Source organism: Falco biarmicus, chromosome 8, assembly GCF_023638135.1.
Source record: "Falco biarmicus isolate bFalBia1 chromosome 8, bFalBia1.pri, whole genome shotgun sequence".
NCBI classification, from domain to species: Eukaryota; Metazoa; Chordata; class Aves; order Falconiformes; family Falconidae; genus Falco; species Falco biarmicus.
In genome coordinates, this window is record NC_079295.1 from 13,856,874 (window position 1) to 13,869,112 (window position 12,239).

The window sequence follows — 12,239 nt, forward strand, 5'->3', positions numbered from 1 at the left end:
GAAGGTGCAAGTTTCATCTGTCCAGATGTGCTGCCTTTGCTCAGGTGTAGCAGTCTGAGCTGCCGGTCAACAACTTCAGGAGTTTTTCTGTGAGCCCACCCTAGGTAACGTCCATTCCAATTTTACCCAAGTTAATGCGTATCCTTAATTCTAACACACGTGTTGTTTGATATCAGGACCGTTAATGTGAATAAACATCTAAGTAAGGCAAAGGCACGCTTGTGTGTGGAATGAAAGCTTTAGGAGATGCTACGAACACAGCAGGCTCACCCCCGCGCCTGCCGCTCACCAGGGCCGGAGTACGGGCGGCTCTGAGCCGGCACACGGCAGTCCGAGGCGTCTGCCCTCTAACGCGACGGGATGCTCCGGGGTTGCAAATACGCCTTGGCGCTCTCAGCAACAAGCGTGGCCGCAGCCGACTTCAACGCCGCCGGTTCGGAGGGGGCTGAAAGCCAGCGAGCGCGGCGGGTTTGATGTCCGCGCCCACCCGGCTACAGACCGCAGCGCCGGCCGGCCCCGCGCCCTCCCCTCTCGGCCCGGCTCTCCCTGCCCTCGGCCGTTACCGCCAGGCGTTAACGGCGAGGCGCCTTCGGAAAGCCGTTAGCCCGCCCCGCGCTCCGCAGGGCCCGCAGGCAGCGGGGCTTCCCGCCGGGGCGGCCGCCCCCCGCTGCGGAACAGGACCCCCCCAGCCCGCGCCCACCGCCCCCGGCCCGCCCCGCGGCCCCGCCCCGCGCTCAGGCCCCGCCCCCTGCACGTCCGAGGGGCGGGGCGGGCTCACGGCTGCCCGGCCGGCAGCTGCCGTGCGTGGGGGCGGCCGCTCGCCGCCGCAGTCCCGCCGCCGCCGCCGGAGCCGCTGGTCCCGGCCCCCCGCCCGCGCCCTCGCCCGCAATATGCCTCCGCTGCCCTCGGGCTGCTCGACATGCCGGGGACCTGCGGGCGCCTCTCCTCCCTGCTCCTGGGGCTGGCGGCCGCGTTGCTGATGGGGCGGCCGCCTCCCGCCGCCGCAGCCGCCGCCACCCTCCCGCAGCAGCAGCGGGCGGCGCTGCCGGGGGGCGCCCCCGCCGCCGCGGCGGCCTCAGGTACCGATCCCCGCCCCGTTTCTCCTGCCGCCGGGTACATAGCCGCTTCCCGCCTTCCCTGCGGGCATTCCGTCGGGACCCCCGCTACCCGGCGCGTCCCGCTCCTCCGGGGTGGGGGCTCGGCGCCCCCCTCCGCCGCCCCCCCTCCGGGCTGCTGGGGGCCGCGCCGCTGGAGGCCGGGGCCGCGTTGCCGCCGCTGGGCTGTGAAACCGGGGGGGTTGCGCTGCCGTGCGAGGGACGGACGGGGGGGTCCACCGCTGTGCTTTGCATGAGGCAGGTAGCGGAGCCGCGGCGGCTGCTGCGGGGCGAGCGGGATCCATCTTTAATGTCCCGGGATCTGCCGGTGGGCCGGGCGGGGGGCGCTCCCGGGGCCCGGCGGACGGGCTCGGGGAAGGGCCCGGTGCGTTCCTGCCCGCTGGCAGGAGTCACCAGGGCGAGAGGTGCAATATACGTATAAAAATATATGTAATGTTCAATTATTTATTTGGATGTACATTTGCATCAATATAAAAATAAATAAAACCCCAGCTGATAACGTGTGTAAGCGTCTCGAGCCTGTCAAAAATGGGTGATGGGGCTGGTGAGCTCGTTGGTTGTTGCGTCTCCTCTGCAGAATGAGGAAACACGTCGTTTATCCAACAGCTGAGAGTATGGAAATCATGTGCTTATGTCAGTATTAGGCCGTGGTGCTACGGTCAGATTTGTGAGGTTACCCCCTTGCAGAACTGGGGCAGGTGATGAGGTGTTTGTTCTGTCACCCGGTGTAAAAAATAATGTGTCTGTTCTGAAGGCTCAGGCTCAATTGGGATAAAAACAGTGTTCTTCTTGACGTATTGCCTTTCACCAAAGAATTTCAAAATGGTTTCAAACATGAATTATTTAAGACCTTCTAGCACCAAGGCTCTGTTTGGGCATATCACTGGAGCATATGTTTCATTTTTAACATGTATGCATGTTTCTATTTCCAGTTGACTTCAAGAAGGTATAAAATGTTCTTCGTTTTAGTCATATGCTTAATATTTTGCTGAATTGAAGCCAATTTGCAAAGCTGCCAAAGTATGTATGTTAATTAAGAAATATAAGCAAAGATCTTGAGTTATGGTCTTTACTTGTAACTTCTTAAAGATGTAGAACAAGAAACTAGGTTTGGTAGACTATGAACACATTTAAATCTTCCTGATAGGCTCTTTAAAATGCCTTGCTTGACTTGCTTTTTGGTTTCCTTCTTGTGTAGCTTTGTTTTTTGGGTTTTTTTTCCCCAAAACGTTTAAAATATAGGGCCTTAAAGAAGGGTATTTGATAAACAGCTTGGTTCCTGGTTTTCATTTTCAGCTGATGCTTTTTCATTATTTTGTTTCTTACTGTGCTTTTAGAGGAATATACCATTAATCACCAGCAAACCCCATTTAGACGGCATTGGCAGCATTTCTGACTTGTGCAGTGAATGTTTTTCTCATTAAAAATTGAGTGGCAAAAAAAAAAGGGGGGGGGACGACACAGTTTTTGTAATTCAGTGATCTTCTTTGGTTTCAGCTATTGATTTCTTTTCAAGAAGCTCTGTTACTTCGTTGCCTTCAGCCCTGGCTGAAGTCTTTGTTGGTACCAAACAATTTGATGCTCTTGGTTTGCTGTTGTTGCTGTTGCAGACCCACGTGCCTAGTTGCTGTTGCTTTCTTTTATTTGTTTATTTTGCTTCATAGGTTTTGAGGTATGAGAGTCCTGAAAGTGCCTTGTAGTATGCAGCTTTCACAATCAATCCCAGTTTATGAATGTTAAAAATGTATTTTTTGAGCTGATCCTCAGCATTCGTTTATGTTATGTTTAAATACAGTTAAAGCTTTATTTTACTGGTTGGCTGGCTTTCTAAATGATCTTGATTAATTTTTTCTTTCATAAAAAATCGAAAAAAGGCAATAGTGATGAATCTTTTTCGTAGCAGTGATTAGCTGGTCTTCATAACTTTCATTATTATGAAGAAGCTGCTAATAACCTTTGGAGTTTTGTGTGGCATTTCCTTTCAGTAAAGCATGTAAGTAATTTTTGCTATGTTGATGTTTTTGAAATTTTAAAAAGGAAGAGCCTGACTCCAGTTATGTATTTATCGGATACTAATGTCTTATTCCATGAAATTATCTTTTGATGGTTTACAGCCAAAAGGTAGGGAGGATAAACGGCTGTTGCTTTTGCAGCAGAAGACTGGCAGCAGAGTAATCCCTAAGGGGAACGCTCTGAAGAGGCCACTCCTGCAGCAGCTGCAGGTCCTGTGCTGGGAACTCCCAGGCAGGCAGCGGCTTCTGGAAGTAAGGAGGAGCCTGGCTGAATTTGGATTTATGCTGCGTGCTTGTGACCCCGGTGTTGCTGGAGCAAATGAGCCTTATCCTCCTAGAATAGGGAAGGTGCTGTGCTAAGGCTGAAGTTCACAACCTTTTCTCAGTTGATGTTCCTGTATCGATGTCCCTGTTCTGTCGAAGCTAATTATTCAGTTCTACAGATCAGTTCCCTCCTGGATTAACACAGGCTTCTGCCAGTGTAATAATTGTGCTGTCTAGAAGAGATGCTAAAGTCAGCACAGCTGTGTACAAAAGTTTTGAGTGCGGACTCTACTGCTGACATGTAAATGCAGCAGTGAGAAGGTAGTTGCACATCATGACTGAATAGGTTTTCTTGCTAATCTCCTCTTTCTCCTCCCTTAAAAACAACAACAAATTCACTGCTGCCAAAAGAAATAAGTAAATTCTAAAGCAAGGCAGAGAAGACATGCACAAGAGGAACTCTGTTCAAGGAGTTACTCTGACTTGTGTTATCTAAGGGATGTAGCTATTCCAAAATTCAGCCATCACCACCCTAACCAGAGAGATCCATCTCTCTCTCCTCAGTTTTTTTTTGCCCTGAAGTGGAGAACCTGTCTTGGTTCCTTGTTATTCATTTTTTCCATTTTCTATGTGGCAGTTCAGAAATCTGGACTCTGGTGTGCAGAAGCAATTGAAGAGAAGTTGCTGGGAGCTTCAAATAGTCAGTGTTGAAGTCAGTGGGCTTGAGCACAGAATTCAGTAAATTATAGTCCTGGCTTTGATCCAGGCAAATCTGTTTTGGTTTTCTTTGTTCCCTTTTGTTTATCTTTATTGAGATGCATTCTTTACAGGAGATGTGAGTTGTGTTCTTTAATATTCACTGTGGTTGGGATATTTTGGATGTGGTACATTGTTATTCTCTTCATAATGCAGATACAGCGCAATAAACAGAGCAGAGACCACTAATTGAATAAGGGTTACTTAACTGCATCAGTTCCATGGCAGATCTGATGTGTGCTGAATGTACAAGATTCTTCTGGAAAAAACAGCAGTTGTGTAAACGGAAGCTGTCACATTATGTATAGACAGCACATAGGATGACATATGCCATCTTAATGTTGGAAGTGTTGGAAGTTTTTTTTCCATGTTCGAGACCTTAAGTTAGACTCGAACTATGCTTTAAAATAGGTGTTATTCCTTCAAGTTTCTGCCCTATAACTACATGTTCTATGCTGTGGGTACTCTATACCTTTTGTAATCCCAGTATAAGCAAGAAGACTTGACATGGGTTTGTTATAGACCATTCCCAATTTGCTTTCTATCCCAGAATTCAGAGAAGAAGAAATTTTTTTATTAGTTTTTTTATTATTTTTTTTTAACGCAGGTGACTTTGCATACAATGGGAAGATTAGCTTGATTTTTATAGGGTGAAATTAAAAAGTGGTGGCAGCTAATGGTGGTCCTGAATAAAGGAGAGGAGAGAATTGGAATAGCTGTACACATTTCTGCAGTTAATTGTTGAGACTGATCAGATAAATACGTGATTGCTGGCAAACCCAGAAGAATATAAGAGATTACTTTTGTACCTGTTGGAAACAAATACGCTATTTGGATGCTGCCTGTGAATTTGATCCTGTGCCCATTTGTCAATAGTGACTGCTTGCATGTGATGATGAGTTGCTATCTAATTCAAACCAGTATTCCAGACAAGAGATTTCTAGTTAAGATTTTTCTAAAAACTCTTATGTATGTTGTCTTCTTGATCATTCAAGGAGGACATAACTTTCTCGTGGTTCCTTTTTATTTGAGATAGCGCAACAGAAATATTTCTTTGACACATTGTAAGTGTGATTTACTGATTTGGTAATCTTTGTTTTCAGTGATTCTGGTTGTGAAATGTTTTTCCTACTAACTTGCATATTGGTGTGTAGGTGGTACTTGGATATTTAGAGGAACATTTGGTTTTGATATCTTGTTCTGTTAATCTGGGTTGGAATCTGAGTGATAATATATAATGATGCACTTTTTTAAAAAATGAAGTATCCAGTGCTGTGTGACTAGCTTGATTGTCCCTTTGTGGAACAACCTGTATGGTTTACTGTCTCTGTAGTCACTGGATAGGGGATGAGTATGGCAGCAAAAAATTCAGTTCTGTTCTGGAGCTGCTGTCGCAGTCAGATACAGACCCCAAGAAAATGAGTGAGGAGATAAAAGCTATATAGGAGATTCTGTAGCATTCCTATAAAGAAGGAAATACAGTAATTTTCACTGAGGGATTATGTAGGATGCAGTTTCTGCTCCAGAAGTCAGGGCTGTCTAACTAGGGACTTCTGATCAGCACTGTGGTTAATAGATACACAATCAACAGCACAGCCTTCTTCTCTAGTGGCTAATGGAATATACTTGGTGTCGGGAAAAGGTTTATTGTTAAGTTGTCAAAGCTTACGGGTTAAATTGTAGTAACTGTTTTCTATTTGGACGTGGAGGAGATGGTTTGCAGTCTTTACAATAAGACTTTTGATTTGTTTTAGGTATATCAGATGTAAACATTTGTTGGGAATCTATGTGTTTCTTATATGGAAAACCTTAATGAAACTTTGGAAAGCTGACTTCTGATTGCATGAAAAATAATTTTCATTATGAAGTAGAACTCCAAAAGTATTACATGCACACCCCAGCAAAATGGCTTAATGCAAGCAACTTCACCTATGGAAATACACTTAGAAAATGTCCTTTGGCTTGCTGTTCACTTTTCTCAGCATTCTCAGCCTCTGGGATTTGCAATAATAGTTTCTCAGCTAGGTGAGAAAGTAAAGGAAGAATGTAAGACTTAGACTTGTCCTGATTTATTTGAGCTGATGTTCTTAAGTGGCTTAGCTTTCTGTGCTGATCTAAGGCTTAGTAGTGCAACAAAATATCAGGAAGGGCATTAGGACACTGGAGAGGTGATAAAGCGTCAGCAGTTTGAGACAGAAATAAATAATGAAAAAGATATATTAACAGATAATTTCATTCATGTGTCCATGTGTTCCATGATTTAGGTCAATCAGTTGCTTATACAAGAAAAAGAAGGGTTTGGGGTTTTCCACAGTAGAGCACAAATGAAAAAACAGGTACTTTTTTATTTTTCAGGATGAGAATCAGTATAAACAAAAAGGTACTGAGGAGTTCTGAAGACGTAGGCAGCTCTCCTGAGTTGAAAGCTTGCTTTTATTAAAGCTTGTAATGTATTATACAGCATCACACTCTGTACTTCAGAAAACTTGTTTTCAAGAAACTTGTGCTGATAGTAGCTTTCATTATAAAGAACTGAGAGAGACAAGGGCAGAAATGTGTTTTAGTATTCACAGAAATGGGGCCCAGAGTTATGCGGTGAGAAAGTGGCAGGAAGCGAGGGTAATCAATAACATCAGGAAGCTACCTATTGCAAGGTGGTAGGTTTTGCGGTGCTTATTTATTTTATTAAAGTTTCACTATTTCTTGTCAATCTGTTGGCAGAGGACACAGCATCAAAGGCCAATTGATATGTAAAAACATTCACAGAATTGCTGTCAGGCTGCGAAAAAGGCATTTTCGGGATTTGGAACGCAACTGCTATCTGGGTCACTGGGGATCTATAGCTTGCTTTCTCTGTGAACTAGCTCAGTAGATGAAGTCTTTGAAGACAGACAAAGATCTGAGAAGAAAGCTTAATCAAAATAAACTTTATTTTTGTCATATCAAACTTATAAATATAGTGCAGGTTGCTTTGTTGTCTTGAAAGTTGCATTTTTTTTTATAGACTATATTCTTCTTTAATGAATGGGGATTTAAAGCACAATGTGACAGAGCAGTTGAGTCCTCTGTATTATTCCTGGTATTCCGTTTAATTCCTAATTCATAGATCTAGCAATCTGGTGTGCAGTAGGAGCACCCAGATCCCGTGATCAGGAATTTCCATTGCACCGTAGGGGTCAGTGTACTCTTGAATAATGCTTATGTGTTCAGTAGGGTAGAACTACCACATCTAGCTCCTCCTACCTAATCGCAACTTGCTAGAGGTGTTCCAGTACACCTCATGTTCTCCTAAACTGTCATCTGCTGCACATCTCTACAAGAAACTGTATTCAGCAAGCTGCAAGGCAACTATTGCATTTCTTGCTTTGTGTTTCTATCACTACATGTTGTAAGGAGTATATGAGGCTTGAGAGCAATTTTGATGCCAACACATGCTGGAGGGGAGGATGTGAGAGTGCCCAGCTTTACAGTTGGCAGTATGAAAGTGCATTTGCTGAAACAGCCTGTGCTGGGGACCTTAAGGTTAGAATGTATTGCCTTGTCATTTTCGGAGGGACATAGATCAGGAAGGGATGATGCTCAGACCTTCCGTATGAGAAGGCACACATATACCGTATTATGAGCAGGTTCTTGTGACTAGGAGATAAACATCAACAGGCATAATCCAGTGTGTGTGGAGGACACACCAAAAGCACCAGTTACCTTAAGCATAGCTTCTCGGGCAGAACACTAGACTAATGTGTGGCACCAGCAGTTCTGTCAAAAAAAACTTGTCTTGTACGCTATGAATTTCACAAGCAGTTGTCAGCTGTCTGTAGATGATGTGAAAACAATCTCCTCCCATCTCAGTTGGACTAGCTGCCATAACTTTCCAGCTTTCTCTTCCATCTTTAACCCAGGCCCCAGGGAGGCAGCAGACTTCCCAAAGAAGTGGGTCCAGCCGGCATATTGGCTCTTCTGTTCCCTTCAGAAGGGAGCCTGCCATGACAGTGACCTGTCTTTTCTTTTACTTGATGGAGCAGTTTTGATGCAGGACATAGGCTGACCTTACCTCGGCGACACCTCCGTGCTAGGTGAACCATCGTCCTCGTCATTGTTCAGTTCCACTTGCAGAGCCTCATAGCTTTTATGCAAGAGCACCTGGGAAGGTGCATGCATGGCTCAATCCTGCTGATGTGTGTTCTTGTCTGGTGTAGCTCCCAGAAGCCATCCTGTGTGACCTGCTGGGATTGGCAGGGCTGAGGAACGATGTTCTTTCCTGTCTGTGCATGTATAAGCCCCCTAAAGCTCACCAAGTGCAAACATGAATCCTGTTGGGTTCCCATGCTATCCTTATTCTTTCCCCCTCAATTACTTGTCCTTCTCTCTCTTCCCTGAGGTTGTGATGATGCTTCATCGTGGGGGCTCTTCTGGTTGAAAGATGTAAGTCAGACTTCAGGGCAGAGTTGTTACCCTTTACAATATGGAAATGAGACAGTTGAAGGAGATGGATCACCGGGTCAGATCTTCCTGCTGGACTTCCCACATGACCTTTCTCACTTCAGCATTCTGCACTTACTGCTGATGGTGCCAGGTACCTGAGACAGTGCGGTCCTACCAGTGGAAGAGGCAAGAGGTGGCTTCTCATGGAGGTTACGTGGAAATAAATTGTGGCTGTTGATGGGTTAGAGGGTAAAAAAAATCTTGGCAGTCAACCTGATTTTCCTTGTCTTATTTTGAAAAATGTGTCTGTTTTGGTCTTGGTCTTAGGTGTACAACCGACACCTATAGCAGGTTAACCTGCAAATGGTGGTGGATAGCTGTGCTGGGGAGTGGGTTTTCTGTGTTGAATATGATGCAGCAGTTACAGGTATGAGTGCGAGGCTCATATGGAATCATGTGCATTAAGAGGTCATGAAGCTGCAAAATACAGAGAATTCACAACTGCTTCATCATGTCCCTGACAGGCTGCTGTTGAAATGCATTATTGACATGACCACTGCACCCCAAAAGCACTCTAAGGTCTGTGGAGTGTCGTTCGATTAATGAGCGCTTTAGCCTGTACAACTGAGTATTTGCTTGAGCACTTTTACTAAACATGGTGTAGTTATAGTCAGATAAATTGGAGCACTGACCCATTATGATGCAGTTTTTCTTGCAGGAAAGAGCTGAATTCAGGTGGTTGTTTGTTTGGTTTTTTTTTTAGTTTGTAGACGGTCAATAGTAGTTCATCTGCCTCTTCTGAAATGTGTTCTTCTGGTTGAGATACGACTTTTATTTCTTGACTTCTTATGAATCTTTTACCTGTATTCAACAACTGAGCTTTTCCACTGGAGCGTGCCTGTAGCTTTCAGGTTTCATGCTGTAGGTTGTTTTATTTGCAGGTCCGAGCAACCCTTTAATTACCCTGATTTTACTTTTACAATCAGTATTTCTGGTTTTATGCACTGCAGGTGTTCTTAAGTTAGGCCATGCAAGAAAAAGTATGTCTAGTGTTATTGAGTAAGGCCAAGCAAGTTAAAGTACATCTTTTCACCCCATTTCCTTAATAAAGCATAAGATTTGCATCAGGTTGTGAGCACCAAATTATCATGGGATGCTGTACTCCTACTAAAACATCCAGTCAGATTTGCTAAGTGTATTAAAATTAGCAGCTGAAATAAGCCACCATCAAGTGAAGATGATGTTTGTTCTTGGTTTTTTTTTTTCTTTCAGTGTTTTCTGTGATTTGAAAGTAACTATGAAGATCTGGAACCATGATGGTATGTAGGCTGGAGGAGTCTCTAGTCTGACCTGCTTAAAGCAGGGTTGATACTGAATTCGGCTGTGGGAGTTCTTTGCTGTCAGGCCATGAAAGCCTCCAAGAATGGAGAACCTCTCTGGACAACCTATTCCAATGATTGTCCTCAGAGAGAAAAAAATTTTCCTTGTGTCCAGTCAGATCCTTTCCTACCCATTTGTGACTGTTGCTGTTTGTTATCCTGCTATGCATCTGCCTTCTGGGTAAACTCATGGGTTTTGGAAGGCTTGTTCGGGTCCCCCAAAGCCTTTTTTTTGCAAGGTTAAACAAGGCTTATTTCTTTGTGTGGGTCCAAAACTGAATGTGGTTTCCAGATGCAGTGTAGCGAGTGCTAAGTGGCAGGTATTAATTACTTCTCTTGCTGTTTGCTTTGCTTCTGTTGATGCAGTGTGATGTGCTGTTAGCCTTCATCGTTTCCAGGGTGCACTCCTGACATGTTTAGCTTATTGCTGGCCAGGACTCCCTGGCGTTCTCAGCAGAGCTACTGCCCTGCCAGTCAATCTCTTGTTGGTACTGGTGGAAAGGGTCAGATGCATCGTTTTGTATTTATCCCTGTTGAATTTCACCCGGTTCCTGTTGGTCCATATCTCTGTCTAAGTCCCTTGGAGCATATTGACTGCATCCTCAGCTCATTGGCACCTACAGACTTTGAGGGTGCGTTTTGTCCCCTCCTCAAGTCACTGACTTGGACTTGTACACAGCTATGGGGTGTGTCAGCTGCTGCTGTTTCTCTTGAAACTTTTGCATTTCATTTTGGGTAGGCCGTTTTCCTCTAATGCATGTAAACTAGGAGAAAGTGGGATTACATCCTTTGCTGCAGACTTGGGGCTGTTTTATAAATATGATATATACAGTTGGCTCAGTCCATTGAAATAGATACTAGTGTGTAGCATGGACTTTTGGTTATGAAATTTGTTAAGACACCAGATTTATTATAAATTACTTATTATTAATGACTTTATATAGGCAAGGCTCCCAAATGAAACTGAATGGAACACTCTCATGTAAGTTATTTTCTATGAGGTAGCAAATCTGGCTAATAATTTATCTGTGCTAATGCGAGCTAAACTAGAAAAAAGGTCAATGATGTCAAGATATTTGAAAATATAGGCTGTTTCGCTGGAATAAATAAGGAGGTGCTTGCCCTCTCCAGCTATTATAGACACTAATGAAGTTATAAAGTTTTTTTGGGTCATTGTGGAAAATGTTCCTCTTATTTGAAGGCTTTCATTAAGTGACTGAACAGGAGAAATTAGTAGTTTGATGTGCTGGATTTACCCAACATAAGTAGACTGTGTTTGGAATAATAGAAGTTGTTAATAACATGAATTATGCCTTGTGATAATTTATCACAGGAGCTTATTTCATTGTTTGTGAGAGCAAGGGAGAAAACTCACTGGGCTGAAGGAGAGATTTTTCTTTGGATTATGGACCACTGATGTTGAGAAAATCCTGTAATTAAATTGACTGGAATGGAGACCCAGCAAAACATTAGTGAGATGCTGTGTAGTTTTGGTGCAGCATTGGGCAAAAGAATCTGTCATGGCTGAATGCCTCTTAATAAGTTGTCAGGTTCCTTTTCCCCCTTTTGTCTGTTTTTGGGTTGGTTTGGGTTTTTTTACTAAGCGCAGTATAGATAACGTGTCCCTCTACAATTCTGCCTCCTGGATTTTTCAGTGTTTCATGGAACAGATTGTCTTAGAAATACTTAAGTGCATTTGCATCCCCCCAGTCCAGTTCTCACAATGTCAGAGGTGCTGAATGAATCTGAGAATCTGGGAAGGAAAACTGTTCCGTTTTCAGTCTTGGTGCCAATAAAAATATTTCCATCATCTTAGAAAGGTTTCCATGGTGCTAAGTTGTTTTCCAATTATTCCCTACAGGAATTTGGCCACTTGCTGTGAAGGGAGAAGTTGTGTGTCTGTGGTGGTGGTGGTTGTGTTGGAGACACGGTTGGTGGGCAGCGTGTTCATCTCTAACAGCTGTCCTTCAGCTGTGGGTCCTGGAGCACTTCATCCTGTGCTGAGCGGTAGAGAGGCAATAATGATTTGGTGGCAGTGGCCGAATCATTAATATATGCATTATTGACACGTACCTCAATGGCATCCATGTGTGCAGAAGAGTTACATTATTGTGAGGGTAATCTTGATTAAATTGTTTTGCCTTATCCTATGATCTGATTTGACAGATCCTTCTCTTTTTTTTAAACTCTTTTTACGGCATCTGTGGAATTTTATTTAATTAGAACTAGTAGGAATCTGCAGTCATTTTCTTCTGCAATCGTTTTTCTAAAAATCAATTGTCATTTATTGT

The 12,239-nt window shown here is 44.1% G+C and overlaps 1 protein-coding gene across 2 annotated transcripts in view; it reads left to right on the forward strand.

The window, feature by feature from the left end:
* The first annotated feature begins 772 nt into the window (after positions 1-772).
* The window catches only part of FAM171B (family with sequence similarity 171 member B), a 35,595-nt gene continuing 24,128 nt past the window's right edge, over positions 773-12,239 (forward strand). For both annotated transcript variants that reach the window (XM_056349998.1, XM_056349999.1), the window contains exon 1: positions 773-1,079. In XM_056349998.1, the coding sequence (XP_056205973.1) occupies positions 920-1,079 (160 nt within the window). In that variant the 5' untranslated portion in view covers positions 773-919. The remainder of the gene's footprint in view (positions 1,080-12,239) is intronic.